Source organism: Motacilla alba, chromosome 4 (assembly GCF_015832195.1).
Source record: "Motacilla alba alba isolate MOTALB_02 chromosome 4, Motacilla_alba_V1.0_pri, whole genome shotgun sequence".
NCBI lineage: Eukaryota > Metazoa > Chordata > Aves > Passeriformes > Motacillidae > Motacilla > Motacilla alba.
Genome location: NC_052019.1, coordinates 56,422,266 through 56,442,453, shown reverse-complemented (window position 1 = coordinate 56,442,453; position 20,188 = coordinate 56,422,266). Strand labels below are relative to the sequence as shown.

At 37.7% G+C, this 20,188-nt stretch overlaps 2 protein-coding genes across 2 annotated transcripts in view; one reads left to right on the top strand and one right to left on the bottom strand.

Annotated features, from left to right (window-relative positions):
- Positions 1-20,188, top strand: part of ANAPC10 (anaphase promoting complex subunit 10) — a 137,841-nt gene that overhangs the window by 87,998 nt on the left and 29,655 nt on the right. The window lies entirely within an intron of this gene.
- The window catches only part of LOC119700946 (hedgehog interacting protein), a 70,718-nt gene continuing 52,920 nt past the window's right edge, over positions 2,391-20,188 (bottom strand). The window contains exons 9-13 of the mRNA XM_038136691.1: positions 19,333-19,456; positions 18,840-18,970; positions 18,172-18,253; positions 7,792-7,940; positions 2,391-5,555 (exon numbers count right to left, since the gene is read on the bottom strand). Coding sequence (XP_037992619.1) covers positions 5,362-5,555; positions 7,792-7,940; positions 18,172-18,253; positions 18,840-18,970; positions 19,333-19,456 — 680 coding nt within the window. The 3' untranslated portion in view covers positions 2,391-5,361. The remainder of the gene's footprint in view (positions 5,556-7,791; positions 7,941-18,171; positions 18,254-18,839; positions 18,971-19,332; positions 19,457-20,188) is intronic.

Here is a 20,188-nt window from a genome sequence, read left to right as displayed (position 1 = left end):
ACTGAGAGCTCAGGGAAGCAGGTGACTTAAAAAGCATCAAGAAGTCAGGCAGATTTTTTGTAAATGCTGGCAACACCTATAAGGAAACCCAGGAGGATTGGAAAACTCTGTAGGGCTTTCTGCAGGGCTGGGGCTGCACTCTTATTCCACAAAACATTGGTCTAATGCTGCAGATGCAGACACGGAGAGGTCATGTGTGCACTGATGTCTGAAGTTAAGATCTTCTGCCAGCTAAGTGGATATCTTTTAAGGACTTAATCCTATAACTAATGAAGTCAATAGGAGATTATCAGTTGACATCAATGGGCTTGGAGTCACGCCCTCAAAGATTAAAGTAATCCTGTACTAAGCTTTCAGGTGGTTTCTGCTGTTTCACACCTATATCCCAAAAAGTACGTGCCTTATTTCACTGAATTGCTCTGTTGTTGAAAACAACAAACTTTTCAGCAAAACAGTCTTAATTTTTTTTTCAATGCTTCTGAAACATTTTGTTCTGAAACTACTTAGGGAAATATTTATTTATCAAGTTTTTGTAGCCAGAACCCAGATTATTTGGTACAAATTTTCTGCAAATTTGAATTGAAATAAATTTAAAGGGTTGGCTGCTTTTTTTATGACTATGTTACCCTTTTTTTAATATTGCAAAATGAAAATAATTAATTTTTATTTACCACTTGGCTTCCTTCTGTTTTTTTCCAAGACAAAGGACACTTTTTAAGTTGGACAGAAGATCAAAATGGTAAAATTCCTAATTAAAGTGATACACAGATAATCTAAAGGATAGTAAATTAAAATGCATGAATGTCTTTTAAGAGTTTACATTATTAAGGAGAAATTAGCAGAACTGGCTGTCCTTGGACTTGTTTTTTTCCACGTAGAACTAATCTTATAAATGCCTATTTCATGGATGCAATCTAATCTTATAAATGCCTATTTCATGGATGCAATTAGAATTAGATGTATGAAAACTCATTTTCACCATAGTGCAACTTTACACCTGTGGAACTACTTGTTCATATTTTCAGCGTCTCCATTTTGCATAATTTTACAAGAAAAGGTCCTTGTTTCTCAAGCCAAATTAGAGAAAATGTGCACTGAAAAGCTACATTTCATCATGCTAGGGAAATAATTCTGGTTTTCAGTTAAGGCATCTGATCACTGGATTGCAAGGGGTAAATTTGTGATAAGCACAGTGACTGAAGTGATTTCTGCCTTCCTCCAGCTTCAGTCTGTTTGTGCCTGTGCTGTGTGAGGCTGGTACTCCTGGACTGTCAGTGCCCAGCTAAGACACAGTGCTGGAAGGCACTATAAAAGAACAACATTCTGTGGAATGACCAAAAGTTAAAAGCCTCAGCCTGCTGGGAAGATGTTGATGCACACATCTGTCAGGCACTTTCAAAATTAATAAGCACCTGCAGCAACCAGGGATTGCTGATGTTTGCTGTGGGTCTAGAAAGGAAGAAGACCTTTTGCAAAACCAAATGTGAACAAGTGAGTGGAAGAAGGAGATAAACAGAGGTGTCTTGTCACTGATACAGAATTTATATTCTTATTTATCCCTAACTTACACTTTGTTTGCATGAAATAGAATAACGTGTGAGGATTTAAAGGTAAAAAGGGTTTGGATCTGAGTCCCTGTCTGTTAACAGAAGAAATTTATTCTCAGAGGGGGAGGCTTTTAGTATTTCTTATGGGACACAGTAGAAAAATGAGTTTACTGTTTTTCTGAAATGGAGTGAAATGATTTGGAGCTCCTTTTGCATAACATCTTTTTGTCTCCCTACTTATCAATGAAATGAAGATGTTTCTCCTTATATTCCAGTAATATGCCTTCTTTCTGATCAGCAGCATGTAAAAAGAGAAAGATGAGTTTTCTGTCGCAAAATAATAAAGCAGGGGTTTAAGACTAGCAGGCATCAGGGAGAGTCATGTTTCTTGCAACAGGTAGGTTTGTTCTCCTTCAGCAGCAGAAAGGCTGAAAGAATGCTTGAAATGTACAATGTGTCGGGAACAGAGAGGCAGTATCTCCGGATAATGGAAGAAATGAAAGGAATAAAAGATTAGGAGAGAGAGACACAGAGACAGAGACAACTTGAACACATACATAAAATCCCTTCTGGAGGCCCTTATCTAATTGCCTCATTTATCTAGTTTCATTTATAAGCTCAGTTTTATTCTGGGACGCTCTCGGCGGCTGTGTGAGAATGGCTGCAGAATGACCTAACTGGCAACAGGCTTTCTACAGACCCTTTTTTTTTTTTTTTTGTATGCCAATTCTCAGGGCAATTACTGCAGTTGCCCTTTTTATATCAGCATCTTGGGTGGCTAGGCCTGGGGTTTGCTCACTCTTTTTAATAGTATAATTTCTTTTGATAAATAAGCAGCTAGGATTTTTTTCTTTTTTTTTTTCTTTTTTTTTTTTTTTATGAGAATACTTCTTTTCCACTGGGACTTCCTATGAACATGTGGGCTTAATGCAGATGCCTGCTTTCACACAATATAAAAGATGATTTAAAAACTGATCAAAACAGTTTCACAAACTATCTCCCCTCTCCTTTAAACCTTCACTTAGATTATTTCTTAATGTTGAAGTTTTTATGGAATTACTCAGAGCAGATTTTTTTTTTAAATAAAACAAACTGAAGAATTTCGCTTAAATTTTGCTTAAATTTGAAAGTGATTTTCTAGGTGCAGCACACTTGATGTGAGTTTTTGCTGTTGATTTGAATGAGGCCTGGATTTAATTCTTAGCTTTTACCGGATTTTTATTTTCAGATTTCACTAGTAAACTAAATTTTCATTATTATTAAGATCAAAACTCCAAGATCATTGTTTTCTGTTCTCTGCATGGCTGCGGCATGTATATATTATTGTGAACCTCCAATTTAGGTGCCATCTGTGGTATTTTTTAAGGCACTAAGCAGTGAGAAAAGAGCTATCACATCTCCCCAGCTGGTTGTTGAAAACAACGTGTCACAGTAGAGTTAAAGTTGAGTTTATTTTTAAATATATTTCATTGAAGAAAGTGTTAAAGATGTTATCTCTGTCAGATATTTAAACGTTGCTAAAATACTTCAGCGACTTTCTTGCCTTGCTGATTATGAAGAGTGTAATAAAACCGTGCTATGTGACAGATTTAGACAGCTGGCTCATTCATGAGAAGTTCACATTTTTGTCACCCACGTTGAATAAGGAAAGATTAGATGCTAAGGTCAATTTACAAAAATGGTTGTCAGGACATTTTTTAATTGTAGAACTTTTTGTGATGGAATTCAGGGAAAAGACTAAAGGCAGAAAGCAGCGGAGACAAAGAGCTGCTATTAACCTACAGATGCTACCACAGGGTTCATTTTAAGATTGGTCACACTGCTTAGCCAATGAAGTGTTCGTGTGACTATAAGGGACCACCCTTTTCTGGGGTGAGAGGGCAATTTGGTCTTCATGCTCATTTAATCCCAAGATGTCTTTCAATGGACTGTCAGTTGAATCTACATTGTGCAAAATTATGCATGCACTTTTTAATGCAGACCATTGTTCTCTGAGCACTTAACCAAGATTTCTCAACCAATTTCCATTTGGCATGAGGTCACTCCAAACCCAGGCAAACATATATGGAAGGCAAATGTAATTGTCTGTTCCTCGGAGCTGGAATGTGTGAGACACAGAAATGCAAGGATCGGTTATGCTGTAATTTCAGATTTAATACTCACTAAATGAACACTGACAAATTTCTATAAAAGAAAATTTGTTGCATGCTGCTGCCCTGGAGAGATGATTTTACTACTGGAATGTAACATGGTGAAAGTATTTTAGATCTGTTTGGCTAAAGTGTTGTCAATCTTTGATGCATGAGAAGCTGCTTCTAAGGACCACAGGATGGGCACACTGGGGCTGCTCTGCTTTCTTTTCTTAGGCAAGATTTTGTAAAAGCTGCAGTAGGTAGTTTGCAGGTAGTGCAAAGGAAACCTGGCAGTTGGTAAGCAGTGAACAAAGAAACTGCCAGTAGAGCTGGAGATAAGAGGGCACCAGTTCAGCAGATCTATCTCATTAATTAATACCTTAGAAAACCTGACTACAGCACGTACACCACATTTATTGATACATTTACAAAGACTTGGTTTGCTGTTGGCTGTCCAAGGAACACTTAGAACCGCATTAGGCAAGAGCTGCTGTAGGTTTTTGTACAAGTGACACCGTGCACAGGCAGCACGTGCTCATGCGAGCTCTCGCCCCGGGACACCCCTCTCAGTGTGGCATGGGCAGAGTCTGCCAGTGTATTGCCTCTTGCACTGTCCTGCTACAGTGAAAATCACTTTATGGACACTTGAAACACATGCTGCAATTTTATTACGGTTGGTGGGCGTTTGCTTTTTTTTTCTCACCCGGTGCAAATGAACAGAAGTTGACACAAGGGTACATTTCTAGATTAGAGCCACAACACATTGAAGTGTGTGTGTGTTTGTTCTCTCTTTCCCAGTCTTTGCAATTACCTTGGTGAAAAATGTAACTTTAGTATTTTACAGGACATGGTAAAGCTGTCTCATCTAGGTGGTGTCTATATTATAAAAATAAAATAAAATAATATAAATATGTAACATGAACCCAGTGCCCATTGTTAAATAAAAGATATGATAAAAAGCAGACCTTCTAGGATGACTGTTTTTGAAATATGCGAATATAATTTAATTATTAAACACTTGAAACAATCTTGATATTAAGCTGCGATAACCAGATTTTTGCATCTATGCTAGATAAAGAAATAACATTCTGTAATAGAGTTACATTGATGAAAGTGAAGGTTACAGTCTTACAATGAATTGCCTAGATAGGAATGCATTAAGCAGTTCTGAAATATTGTCTCATGATGGAGTTCAGTTTACCTTAGAAACTGTTACAACTGGATTTCATTAAGTCCAGCAGTTTATACAGCGATGTTTGGAAACTGCTTTCTCACTGCTATAATCAGATAGGTACAGGAATGAGATTTCTGGGATGTCAAAGAATCCATTAAGACATCAGGAAAGTCCTTTGACGAGAATGTGTTTTACAGTGGAATTGCTTCGTAAACTATTTCTCATGAAGAAATAAATATTAAAAAAGATTCCACTCTCTGCAAAGCCGTATTTGTGATAGCGGCTGCGTGTGTATGTGTGCTCGTATTGGATATCGGGACGTCTGTGGAGACGTGCAGGAATATTTACACACATACAGGGGATTTTTCTGCACATTGGTGGATATTACACTTAAATTAATAAAGTAAATCAAATCACGGGTGTTTGTTGCAGGATAACAGTCTTTCAAAAACAACAGGATTCAAAACAAATGCCCGTTGAAAGTGGAGTTTCCAAATAGTCCCAGAAACTATACAATGTAGCTGGTTAGATCCAGCAAATAGGATGTCATGTCTAGGATCTGATCCAGAATACCTGCCCTTGTCACTCTTCGGATGTTTCTGTCCACTTGTTCACACTGGGGGCCGAGATAGCCTTTTTTACATAAGCATTTATTGGGCCTTACACAGACACCTCCATGTCGACAGGCTGGGTCACATTTTGCTGTGGGTGAAAAAAACAGTGATTTTCTAATTTGTTTATATCATCACAAACTAAAAAAAAGATACAGCACACATTCATTTAGAGCTTTTCTAACCTTGTAGTGATAAAGCATATAAATTAAAGACAACATAGAAAAGATGAAACATTAGGAGTGTTGAAAGCATATTTTCTAAAATTTTAGAATATTAGGGGGAGGAAGTAGTTTTGTATATCTGTGAGGACGTTACCTGGGAAAGACTGATAAACTCAAATAACAGATTTTTTTGAAATATCCAATTCCCATATTCAGATTTCATTTATGAATCTCAGGCAAACTCCTTTGTACACTTAGAGTTCTGCACTACACATGTGCCTTAGCAAAGCCCATACACCTGAGCAGTACACCCAATGCACTCCTTTGGCTCTTGAATCATTTAATGCTGGGACCAAAATTGAATTCCTATTGGAGAAAAAAGAGCCAGGGTGTTTTTTTCAACCATTTTTATCAGTTATATAAGTTTCAAAGTTTTCCCCTCTCTTTAGTAGATGTCTGATTATTTATCTATAGAATTCTAGGTTAATCAGCTTGCTTCAGTCTTTCAAACATAGCTCCTATTTTAAATTGTAGCCAGTGTTAGCAAAATTAATAACAAGTAATTTTAGTCATGGAAGTATTTTCTTCTGGGGTAGACATAGGACTGTGATATATATAATGTATATATCTTTCTTTTTCTGCGGGTGTTATGCTGCTTAATGTTATCTATTGCAATGAACTTTAACATGGATTTACGGATATTTATACTACACTAAAGAAATGCAGGTTTTCTTGATTCTATCCAAGAGTTTCTTAACTACATGAAAAGGAAACTCATACCTTGTAAGGTAAAGTTTCTTATTTAAACTATAAGAGTAGCTTGAGGTTCAACTGAGACCATCCCAATTAATTGTCATGTGGGATACAGGGAAGGAAGATCCTTAGTCTACATATTTTCTGTGGCTTTCTTGCTCACTGTGACCTTCAAATCATCTATCATAAAGCTGTGATTTTTAAAACAAAACAGGTTATTCAAGACCCATTTATGTTCATGTTGGAGTTGTTTTAAGTTCACTTTTCACTTGGACAAGGGCTGTAGAATGAGCCTCATTCTCTAAATGCAGGATGACTCTGGAAAGTGAGGACAACTGAAGCTGGGATATTTGGCCAGATTACCTCATCCATTTCTCTAACCTGCCTTCATTGCTGAGTTGTAGATGGTCAGCTCACGAATCTTTGCCAGTAAGATACTTTATAGTGGTTTATTAATTTCATTTCATTCCTAAGTCACTTCTGCTCATCACTAAAAACCTGGAGGTTGCTGAAATTTACACTCCAGCCTATAAGGACTTCATAGCTGACCCTGCTTCACCAGGGCCCTCCTAAGTGCCCTTCCAACCTGAATTATCCATGATCCATTGTGGGATCCTTGTTTTTCCTTAGTCCTTGCTATTTCTTTGAGTTCTATTGCCACAATATTAACATCTCTTTGTGTGGGCATCTGGTTAAATTCGCTGACCAAATACGCCCAGTCAGGGAACTCTGCTGATGCTGAGGAATAAAATCTTTGTAATAACATCTCCTGGTACCCAGGCTGGCTCTGGAACAGCTGCACTGGCCAAAATGACCGAGCTCAGACAGAACCACAGCCTCTGAGACAGTGATGGCACAGCTGTGACACTCTAGGCTTGTCCACCTCATCCCTTGGCTGGCACACCCATCATCTTAGTTCAGTCACAGTCACTTTTCCAAGTGACTTTTGAAAGGTAAAGCAACAAGATAGGACTTGAAATCACTGTAATAATGGATCACAATAACAGTGATTATTTGCTGTTTTGTGATATGTTGTACAGAGAATTCTCTTCAACAAACTTTAGCCATTTCATTTGGTAGGACCAAAAGCAAGAATGTACCAAACCTAAAAATATGCATTAAATTAGTGAAGTGTAAAAAATGCACTGGAGACCTGCAGTTCTTCTTTACCATCTTTCCTGACAAGTCACCTCTCTTTGACACTGATAGTGATAATACTGGAAGTGGAAGGTGAATGTTCAAACATGCAGTCGCTACGTGTCTGCATCTCCTTTCATTTGAAAATCTTGGTGGAAAAAAAAGACTACTGTTGTCATGTTTATGCTATTATTTGCTCTGAGCAAATAATTAAAAGCCAATTCTGACATGTCACTGCTTTTTTCACTTGTTGCTTTGAATCTGTATACAAACCAGTTCTGCAGAACTCTCCTTCCCAGCCTTGATTACAGCAGCATTTTCCTGTGGGAGTGCAGTGCCCGTTCCGACAGTGCCTTGAGCATTCAGATGTCAGTATCTGCGCAGGCTGAGCTGCTCTTTTGCATTCTTCAGGGACTAAAGGCCTGAAAAAAACCATACAAACCAAACAAAGAGTTAAAAGTCAGGATCAAGAAGAAAAATTTGGATTTTTGAATTAAAGGCCTGATTCTCTGCTGTAGTATTATCAGTGGGAAAAATCATGAGATTTCTTTTTTCCTCAGAGAAGAAGTAAGCCCAGAGATGATACGTTACAGGAAAATACAGTACAATTTGCTATTTTATGTAACTGCCTTCAGAGATCTTCCACAAGATTAAGCAATAGTCCTTGAGAATTCTTGAAGCATGAACCTGCCAAAACCAGCTTGCTGAAGGTTTATCTTCATAAAGCTGCCAGCTTATCGCAGGCAGTGGTGGTGGTTTTTTTTTTTCATTTCTAACTGATCTAGATTTCCCCTAAGAAAGGGGGAAGAGTAACGCGAACAAGTTTTATGGAATTGTGACGTGTAATAATTTTGCAGAAGTATTTCCTCTGTCTACAAATTCAGTTTTAAACTGCTGGCTTTTTATTTCCATATTTCCATAGAATGGTATTTGGATTGAGCATTCTGGATGCTTTTTTAAGCATCTGAACGTCAGAAAAGACTTTTTCACTCTGAGAGTGACCAAGCACTGGCACAGGTTTTCCAGAGAGTTGTGGAGTCTCCATCACTGGAGATGCTCGGAAATTGTGTGGGAGTCCCTGTTTGAGCAGGGGGGTTGGACCAGGTGCCCTCCAGAGGTGCCTTCCAAACTCAGCCATTCACCATCAGGTGATTCTGTGGAATGTATGCACAAAGGAAATTCTAGTTCAGATGACTTAAAATATTTCTGACACTGGATGTTTTGGTTAGGATGATAGGACCATCCAAAGGTTACAGCTTCCCAGTAGAAGTACCATGTTTTGTCTCTGCTGTAGGTTTGGTTGCACAAAACTTGTCAAGTCTGGAAAAGAATGTCAGGATCTCCCAAGTGATCTAATCAAGTAATTGAATAGGAGCATCACGGAAAATTAAGTTAATTAGTGACAAATACAAAATTATCATTCCCTAGGAAATCATCTTAACTACTGCCATACATACTAAGCTTGAAATGAGCAGGAAAAGGATTCTAATACTTTAGTGGAGAGCTTAGAGAAACCTTGGCTAAGTGTCCAGCAAGAATCCAAACAAACCAAAACAAAATTCTATGAGATAGATTAGAATAGAATAGAATAGAATAGAATAGAATAGAATAGAATAGAATAGAATAGAATAGAATAGAATAGAGTAAGACATTGTTCAATCTACTGAAATCAGTATTAACACCCCAATTATACACAAATAGCTGGAGTAGCAGCTTGTGCACTGATTACTTTGTCACATATTAAATTCCTAGACTGATACTCCTGTGCAGAGGAAAGGATAGTTTTTGGAGTCTGAGAAAGAATGGGTATGATGGAGATGTAGAAAATGGTGACAGAAGAAAAAGAGGAAAAAAAATTGGCAGTCTTGTTTATCTCCCATTTCAACATTAGAAGAAACATCAAGGGGAAAAAATTAAGCTAAAGAAAATAAAATTAACTAGCTGAACTTATGACTACTAAGATATCAAAAGATATCTGAAGCCCATGTTCTACTAGGATTTTAAATAGATATTTCTGTGCCCAATGGCACCATTCAGAGTAATATTAGATAGGGTAAAAATAATTTTTTTAAAAATAAGCATTCATACCTAAGTCCCTCACCAGGTGACTGGGCTTACATTTCCCCCTCCCATTTTGACATGCATCTTGTGGCTCACTACAGGGTTTCTTGCATTTTTCCTTGAAACAGAGTAATACAGTACAGGCCCACTGGTTTGTTTCAGCATAGCACTTTCTCTGCTCAGTCTTAATTACTACCATGATTATTTAAACATCCACACACAAGAACTGGTTCCCCAAAGATGTTAAGGACAGAAAGAATGTGTAGGTGCTTCTTTAGCATAACACCAAGTCCTGATTTCCAAAGCATTTCTGAGAATCAGACTGAAGGTCCTGTATTATTTAAGGCCTTTGAAACATGTTTTGACACCTTTGGTGCAGCATATTTGAAACCCTTTCAGTTTTACTGTTTACATATTTCCACAGCTGTCTTTTAAATAGAATGCCTTATTTTTTTTTGACCTGTATGGAATTCCAGTTCTCTAATGAGCAATGAGTGTATTGCATATGTTCTGGTTAAGAAAGTTCTTACACTTAAAAAATTATAAGCAATATTCACATGCAATGCTGTTTTGGAAATTGTTCTAGAAAATAATATGATTTTTAGTGCAGACTTGTTCAGATTTAAGGTAAAAAGATCTGTCTTCTAATTCCTACATCTGGAAGAAAAATCTACATTTAAAATTATTTCTGTATAGCCAAATGCACAGGATGCAACATCTTTATCTGTCACTATTTAAAGCTCATTTATTTCAAGTTACTTTAAATGGGAGGCTTCTCTTTCTCTTGCTCAGACACCAGTACAGTACAGTGTCTAGCAGGAAAAATAACCTTAGGCTCCTGGAGCATCTCTTGGAAAAGAGCTCCAGTGGCATATCTTTAGCAAAGAATGACCTCTTAAGTCACAAAGGTATTTTATTTGGGAAGATAATGATTTATTTTATTGATAGATGTGAAGTATTTGTCTGTGATAGTGCTGTAATACATGGTTCTTTTTGTATGCAATTAGGAAGGCAGAAGTCACACTTTTTTTGTATCCAGCTGAGTATGGCTGGTCACTTCATGATTTAAAGTTTTCTACCGCTCTCGGTACTTGTGAATATAACCTTGCCTTTTATTCTACCATCAATCAAGAACTTGCACTCATCAGCCTTGGATAATATTTATTAATGGTGGGGTGGAGTAGAAACAAAGATGGAAAAAATTCTGGTTGGCAAGGTGCCTTAGGAGAAGAGGAATACAAATGCAGCTGCAGCAGAATCCTCGCGTGTGAGAATCGCTGGTTTTCCTGAGCTGTGCTCTGGGAAAAGCCACACTTCTTTCTCAGGATTCGAGTGCTGCTCTGGGACCAACACGTGTCGAGAGAAAGCCTCTGCCCCACAGCGCTCACACTTTGCATTCTTAGAGCTTGGAAGGGGTGGAAATGTGCACGCTGAGCACAAGTTGAAGTGAGTCTCACAAAGATAACGTAAGTCCTGAAACTCACTGTTGGGACTTGATCTCTCCTGAACTTACACAGGACCATGATTTTGTTTATATAACCAGAGCTTCGCTGTGTCTCCTGACCTGGAAAACGGAGGGGAATAGATGGAGCCACACTCCGTGCTGGAGAGAATTTTTTTTCCTTGTATCCCTCAATCTATAAAACTCCAAAGGGTACAGCTTGATTACTCTTACAGTAAGCACTATTTGGTCCGCAGAAAGTCAGCCAAAAATGTAGCTGATAATGACTATTTATATGGTCTGTACAATTCTAGTTATCTTAAAGAGCTGTTCATATATACAGTACAGTACAGTATATCTTGCTTGTTAAAACAGGCTTTCATAAAACTGTATAACAACTCTAAATGTATGGAACATGGAGGAAAAGTTGTACTGGGGGCTGGGGCCTCGCTGGATCCCTTCGCTGACGTGTGCAGTGAGCTGGGAATTCTTGACTGTGCAATGTGTAAAATAATTTTTGCTGCCTTACCATAGCTAGTAGAAGAAAGTTGCCTCTACTGTTTAGAGGCTTATAAAAATCCAACATGCTTTAACAGATTAAAGCTCATCCTGGCATAGCTCAGGACTTCATGCCCTCTTCAGTGCATCTCTTCACAGCTCCACTAAACACACAGAGTGAGTTAGTTGCTGTATGTGCTATCTGTTACTCTGATGTGCATAAATCAATGCAAATGGAGGGCCAAACTCTGCAGTAAAATAATGGTATTGAACAGAAAACAATTCCTCCTCCAGGCTTTTGACACAATATGAAAAATCTCTACTTCCCTACTAAAGCGAAGGATAAAAAAACAGGCAGACAAAATTCCTGGATGTTCAGATTTCAAACAGGAGACACTGCTGTAGAAATCTTGATACAAAATATATGGAATGTTATGCTTCAATTACCTGCACATAAGATTTAGGTATTAGAATGATACTTAAGTATATCACTAACATTTGTGCATCAGTTGTTGAGGTTTTTTTCCTTTATAAGGGAAAATGTCAAGAAAAAATAATTTTGTTTCACTCCTTGTCATAACCTAAATTTACTGCTTGTCATAGAATAAATATAGCATCTCTTCAGGTACAGCTTCTAAAATTAAAAAGTATACCTTTAGTCCTGGGAGAGATGCCAAAAGCTCGTTACTTGTCTCCAGATTTACTACATGGGAATAATGTGGAAAAAACTCACGGCTTTTAAGATTTAAACTCAGCAGCATATCAAATTTATTCTTATATGGTATACTTGTTCATGACCTCTAGTCTTAAGAAATTCTGTCATGTTTGAAAACTAGTCCCTAGTGAAGCCTGTATCAATGTTAATAGCTAAGAGGTCAATGCAACTGCTAAACAGTTTGTATTACTGTCAGGGTGGTCATGAAAACAACACCTGCTGCATGAGCACTTGGCAGCTGGGTCAACAGGCACTGTGGGAATTTATCAATTTAGGGGGCCACTTGCATAACACTTTGACTGATGAATTGGGAACGACTGGCTTACTGGGCTAAAGCTGCTCTATTATGTGTGACTTTCTTTAGGATGGCAGAGGCTTCCTGCAGGCTCCAGAAAATAAGCAAAAGATAAACTGAGCTGTTTTTTTCCTTATAAAGCGATAAAAAGTGAGAACTCTTTCATAGCCAATGCTAGAAAGATTTTAAGAAAAGGGGAAAAAAATATAAAACCAAAACAAAAACTTTTACAGTCAGTGAGCTGTGATGTGATTGAAAAAAATCCTTAGGTTTTTCCATCGTGGTTACAAAGGAGTTTTTGTGAAGTACTTCTGTAAAGTGAAACTCTCTAGACTGGTATTCGCAAAAAGCTCTAATTTCTCTTTAGTGTCTCTTGTGGGAATAGTAACTGCATGTGGGTAGGTAAATGAGATAAGACTTTTGCACGCTCCGGCTAAACTAAACATAATTAGACATTAATTCTAGCTTTCCATTCCCTCAAATGACTTAAGGGATAGTAACTTTCTGAACAGAAAGAAGTCATATGGCCCACCTGGGTTGGTGAGGGCATTCACCAGCAAAATTGGCTCCTTCTACAGAGAGTTTCCAGTAGGAGCTTTGGAGTTTATCTATAACCCATCAGAACTGAGTATCTTGATGCAGATTACTCTAAAATGTGTGTTTCCATTTCCACAGGAATTGAAGGCTCAAACAGAGCTTCACTTTCATAAATGCACTTCTGTCATACCACCAAACACTCCTGACTCACGTTAAAAAAATCAAATCACTAATGGTTTTCTAAAGAGCCTGAACAGCATCAAAATGAGGTATGACCTAGATATTGTCCCTTCGTGTCTGAAATCCGTCTGCTTGGAAATGCTCTCCGACAGCGGAAATCCCGGAAGGTGATGATGGAAAGGATGATAAGTGGAATTATATACTCTGGAGGGGCATGAAAGAGGAGTGAGATGGTTTGAATCAAGTTCAAGTTTCAATCCAACGGGAAGCAGCTATTCCGGCTGTTGATATGAAACACATTGAAATCCAGATCTATAAGGTGTTACAAGGAGAGGAAGAGGAAATCTTCTTCTGTGTGCAGGAACACTTGCTCAGGCTCTGCCCTCCTTCATAAAAGTCACCTGCTGGTTTCAGTGAGCCATCCTGGCCAAAACAGTTACTCATCCCCTTTGGAATCACTGTATGGATGGTGGCAAACTCTTAAAGCTTCACAATTAAAACTTCACAGCACATCTGAAGTTTTCCATTTAAAAGGAAAACTTTTGCATTGTCTGTCACTTCTAGACTCTTCTCTGGATATCTTTCCTTTTATCTGTAATTTCCTTAGAAATTAAAGTGATCATACTGTAAGTACTCTAAAAGAAAACTTACAAAGTCTCTTTATGGCTGTTCATCCACCATACAAAGTTTATTTTCTTACTTCTTGGTCTAGTAACAATGTTTAAATTACAGAGTGTATGGACCTATCAACAGATCTTATTTATTTAAATATTCATTTTCACAGTTGATTTTCTCCTCTCATCATGACAGAAAAATGATTGCTTTTTCTTTTCTAATGGGTTTGTCTCCTATTTTATCTGTTATTGACTAACTGGAATCTTTTGACCTCTATACATTTTCTACATCAGTGTTTACTTAGTTGATTTTTCTTTTCAGTTCATCACTACTTTTGTGATTCATATTAGTATGTATTTTTAGGAACAGAAAACATGACAGAAAAGTTATAAAACAGAAAGTAGAAAACTAGAAAATAAAGAGGTTTTGGTTTTTGGTCACAATTTATAAAATGCCAGCATTTGCATGGACCTTCAGGATATCTGACTAACTCTAGCTTTTAGTTGAGAAGAATATAAGTCTTTCTCCCTGTATTTCCTCACTAGTTCCAATCCCTGGAAAGTAGTAGTAATGGGTATTTTTGATAATCCTCAAACAGTGGAAATATTTTTCAGAGACAATTTTAACTTAAGAATGTCTTTTAACTGCCAGTTTAACTAATGTGCCTGATGTTGGTTTTATGTGCCTGTAATTTTTAATTTTTCCCACATCTCCTCAAAGCTAAATATGGTATTGGCTGTACTAATTTCTCTATGGGATTTTTGGTAATATGTAGTATTCCTATATTTTGCAGCTCTTCACATGATTAGGGCTTTTTTTTAATCACTTCATTATCTGTGAGCTCTCAGGCACTAATGTAGCATTATAATAACCTTTTTACAAAAACAAGGATTATTTCACTCAGTGCTTTCAGTGGGAGTCTATTTAGTTATTGATATGAAGTATTTGGAAGAACTGAACAAGAGTTTTACTGTGGTACCTGGAATTCTGTATTTCAAACTGCTTTGATAATTGTGGGATTCAGAATGATCATGTTCATCAGTTTGTCATATATCACCTCAGTTTAACACCTCATTTCTGTTACACTTGTAACACACTTGTAAACAAGGATTGCTGTAGGATGGGACTTTCCCATTGCTGAGTGTTGAAGACTAATGCAAAGAGTTCTCTGGATTACCCTCATCTTCTGATCTCCTAATGTTTTAACCTGCCCACCTAATTAGACTTTTTTCTATGTCCAAGTAACAGATTTCTGTCTTAAGCTACACTTGAGACAAGAAAAATAGGAGTCATAGTTATGTTTGATTCTGCAGTAGTTTTCTACAAGACAAGAGGACATGGCCTCAAGCTGTGCCGGGGGAAGTTCAGGTTGGACATCAGGAAGTATTTTTTCACTGAAAGGGTTTTTAAGCATTGGAATGGACTGCCCAGGGAAGTGGTGGAATCACCATCTCTGGAGGTGTCCAAGGAACACCTGGATATGGCAGTCAGTGCTCTGGTTTAGTTGACAAGGTGGTGATCTGTCAAAGGTTGGACTTGCTGATCTTGGAGGTCTTTTCCAACCTTAATATTTCTATGATTCTAAAAAGATTAAAAGAAATAAAAACCCTGCACCTCCATATAATGTTTATTTTTAAAAATAAAATAATTTTGTAAGCTTGCAGCAGCTTATAAATGACCACTAGGAGAAGAAGGTTGGGTTTGCATGGAATTGGTAATTTCCAGCAAGGGGCTACTGCCAGGCATGATAATTTTTTCTTCTACACTGCCCAGGCATGGAAGATTCTCTTTGCAAATTACCAGATCTGCCAGGGACCATCTCTCACAGGGGTTTTTTAGTAAGTAATGAATTTCTAAGACATGACAAATCAACAGTTTCATGATTTTATTTTTACCTGCTAGTCATAGTCCACCTGTAGCATCTTTACTTTGTGTTCTACAAAGCTTAGTTTGGTAGGGTTTATGTGAATATTTGTTGTATTGGTGTGGTGCACACCACAAGAAGCAACAAAATATTAACATGGAAAAGAATATTATCTTGTAAATAACAATATTTTGTCACTAAAACATTACATAAACATTTGCCAAAGCCATATGGAATTTTTAAATTGTTTACATGGGTGGTATGAACTCAGCATGGAATGGTAAATACATGTGCAATGCTCTATTGACGAAGTCACTAATTATCCTTCCCTTAAAAGCTGCAGTGGTGTGAGACTGAAAGACAGCAAAACTCAAAACTTTGCCCGAATGAAAATTATCCTGTGTTTCTGAGAAGTGTTACCAAAAACTATATCCCTTTGCCACAGTCTGTTTAGTTTCAACTGTGTGCCAATTTACAAAAGTATTTTATCGTTTTCTGGTTACTTTCACCAGTAACCAAACACAGTCTTGACCCTTTTCCATGCATGAAAACAGCCAACCATGAGTGCAGCAATGGGAGGTCTGGCCTTTCAGGTATGTCAGCTGAAGACCACCCTACTGGAAGAGGTAACAAGAACAAAAAGCTGAGGTCAAAAAAGGCAGCCCCATGTAATTAGATACTAATAGTGGATTTAGGGTGTAAAATTCACTTAAAACCATACACCAACAGACTAAACAATCCCAGGAAGAATGGCAAGTTTTGTTCTAAAAAAATGTTTTCAATACCAGAAAGCATAAATAAAACATACATAATAACCTTGACTGACAGACTGCACCAACCTGCAGTAACATCTGCTTCCAAATTATTTGTTGTAGTTTTGGGGTAGTACAATTATAAAACACTGAAAGTCCACTACCCCTGAAACTCTAACTTAGAGCACAGCGTGCAACCAGTGTCATGATTTTCTTGTTGTATTCCCTTGTTATCCCACTAACAATGTTTAGAATTTAAGTCTTACAAGAAAATAAATTCCTCCCTTAATAGCAAAGCCAAAAATGGAAGTCTGACTGTATCTGATACCCATATGGAGGAACATGCTGAAATAGATGCTGAACAAATAGGCAGCTGCTTTTGTACAGTACGATGGGGTCAAAGTAGTTATATAACAAATTTCACCTCTGTTGGCTGTCTCCTTTTGTGTTGATTTCTGATACTTTTGCAGGATGGATGTGCTACTTTTACACGTCAGAATTTGGTCCGATAGAGCAGCAAGATCCATCATGAAGAACATGGTATTCCCCCAGCTAAACTGAGTATCTATTTGCTAGTCATCAGCTCTTATTGCTGCTGGGGCCCCTGGGTTATGTTGGGAACTGGCTTTTTGCAGTCCTTCCAGATTCCTTAACATTTTCATACATCCAGCTGCTCTGCAAAGATCATGCCTTGAGGTACTTTGACTTGATAATTTTCATTTATCCTCATTTTACAACTGGTAAATTAGTGTAAATAATTAGAACAATCCTATTAATTCCATGTCTTATAAATCACTTGAGTGGGATTTATAAGCCCTTTGGAAGCAGTTCTTTAAGAATGGTTCAAGAATTCCCTGTATTTCTGGCACAGAGTCCAAGGACAGAGGATTTCCCTCCTTGGTGCTCCAAGCCTGCCGAGGGAGAGATATGTAATAGAAGGGGTATGTTCAATATTAGTAAGCAGTGACAACTCACACCTACTGAGAGAAATGAGTCCTCTCTATTATAGTCCATTGGTGGTATCTCCTGTACAACAGAAGAGATACTTGGGAAAGACTGAACGAGTCCCTTAGAGCTTACTTATGACCAAACTTAGAGCTTACTTATGATCTTGGCTAGGACTGACAGGTTATTTTCTGTACTCACTTAGTACACAGAACAGGTTTTGTCACACAGTGCTGATCTTTGGAGGCAGCTCCTGTTGTGCCCTGTCCCACCACAGTGGCAGGTGAGGAAGCAGCAGTACTGGGGAGAATTCCAGCACGTGCCTTCCACTGATGATGCATAACTTTCTGTGGTACTTACAAACAATTTGGCTTCAGAACTACCAGGAGCATCTTCTACTAGTCCATATGGTTCCATATTTAAGTAGGTCTACTTCTCTATGAAAACATGCTAAGAATACACATCTAGGTTGGAAAGTAGGCAGCTTTCAGCACAATATCAAAGTGTAAAAATTCCCAGAAGTTAGTGCTGGTTACCTCTCTGCTGTTCTGACATTCACTTCCTATGAGACAGTGAATCTCTTCTGCTTGCGGGAACATTTGTTTTTAGGGAGCCCCCTGCATCGGGAATTTTCCTTTTTATTGAACAACGGTATTGCATAATTCAGCCACATGAACAGAACTGCAGTGAACTTCTGGTTTTTAACCTACTGAGGGAAAGGCTGATCCCAAAGAGAAGTGCAGTACTCACCTTTTTGGGTCAACGATCTTGTAGAGTTTTCCACTGTGAGGCTGTGTCATACTTTTACTGCTTGATAATATGTAAATCTCACCTGTTAGGGAAAACAGTGCAATAAATTACTTCTCCTTTCCTAAGATGTTAAATATATGATTTTTGTGATCTGGTTGCATTTGCCAAATGAGATTTAAAAACTTCAGAAGAAACACTGAAATATACAAAAGAATCATTTGCTATTTGAAAATTTATATAAGCACTTTCCCCAAATTGAAGCTAAAATGTGTTAAACTTTATATCATGAGTGTTTTTCATACAGTATAGAATTGATTAAAATAATTAAATTGGTGAGGAAGGGAGACGAGGGGTCAGTCTGCTCATGCAATATCTTTGTCCTTTAATTCAGTAACGCTGGAAATAAAAGCAAGTATTTTATACATTGTGTCATAGTGAGTGCCACAGTTCACAGCATGTGAGGCACATTAAGGATTTTTGCCCATTCCAGCAACACATTCTCTTCTCAGTTCTTTCTACAAGGCTCCTGAGGTGTAGCTGAGAGCAGTGTAGACAGCTTTGGCAAAGGACAGACAGGCTTATTTTTAAACATTTACTATAATTATGAATACTGCTGCAAAAATTACTGATAAGCCTTATAATTTAAGAAAAATTCTTCTATTATTTACCTAATTCATCTTCTCCAAATCCCAAGACAGGGCCTGAAAAGAAACCTCTACATGAGCCAGTGTTGCCAAGACAGAGGGGTTTCTCTTGCCATTGTTTGGTTGCAGGACTCTGTTGCAGTGTTAAAAAATTTCTACATTCACAAACACATAGAAAAAAAAAAGTTATATTACATTTTGAACAGAGGGTTTTCATTGTCCAGATAAATAAGTAAACACTTGCTGCAAGCAGCTTCATAAATACATCTGTGCAGTTCCTTGTCTTACGACTTCCAGTACCTTTTTCCAAGGATTAGGTATGTTCTGTATGTCACCATTCATTAGAATGCTGTGCTATTTCATTCCCAGATCTGGAATATAGTCTGCATTACCGCACTGCTAAACTGGCTAAGTGACACAATATACAAGGCTGTTGGTGTGGCTTTATACAGGCAGCTGAGTGACTAAATGCACTTCACATGCATTTCTGTTTAGGAGTGAGCTGTACAACACCTACCCATTGCGGTCTCCAAACACGTAACTTCCATAGAGCCTCTCCGACTGGCAGCCCCGATACACAAATCCACCAACCAGGGAGCCACTGCTAAATGGTTTGAATTCTAGAAGGGAGGGCTCACTCTCTGAAAAGGAACTACCATAGCATTAGATCATATGCATTTTCATACTGATGCACATTTAGGAAAATGTTACTGCTTCAAGAAAAGATATTAAATCCATTTAAAGATTCCTAAGAACTCAAGATATGTTGCCAGAAATGAGATGTTAAAAAAAAATAAATCAGAAAATTACAACAAAGTCTGTTTGTGAAGCAATCCATTAGAGATTTCACAAGGTTAGGCTATAATTGCTTTCTTCCATGTGTACAAGCTGGGAGAATAAAACTACATAAAGATTAAGCTGGACTTCCATCGAAACCAGTGTGACTACTGCTATTAATTTCTTCATGTCAATCAAATCTGCAGAATGGATCTCCTGAACTTCAGGAACAAAATAACCCCCATTCCCTGTAGAGTCCAGTGCAGAAATTCCAGTGATTTTCAGTAGAATTAGTTTTGAAATCCTTTCGATGGTTTGAGAAACTTTCCAGGTCACAGTTTTAAACATGTATGTGTGTTATATCCCATAAAACTGGCCGTATCTTCCCATGGTAATTTATTTTATGCTGCTGTAGTAGTTGCAATTCCTATATTTTTTTCCTTTTTTATTTCACAAAACCGCAGAGTTTAGTCCTATCAAACAATTCTTCAAGGAAGTTTCAGTGTACATGTTCCTAGTCATGCAATCAAATACCACTTAAGGTACAAGTAGGCTCCATTTGACATGCTAGCTGCATAATTTTAAAAAAAGCCACA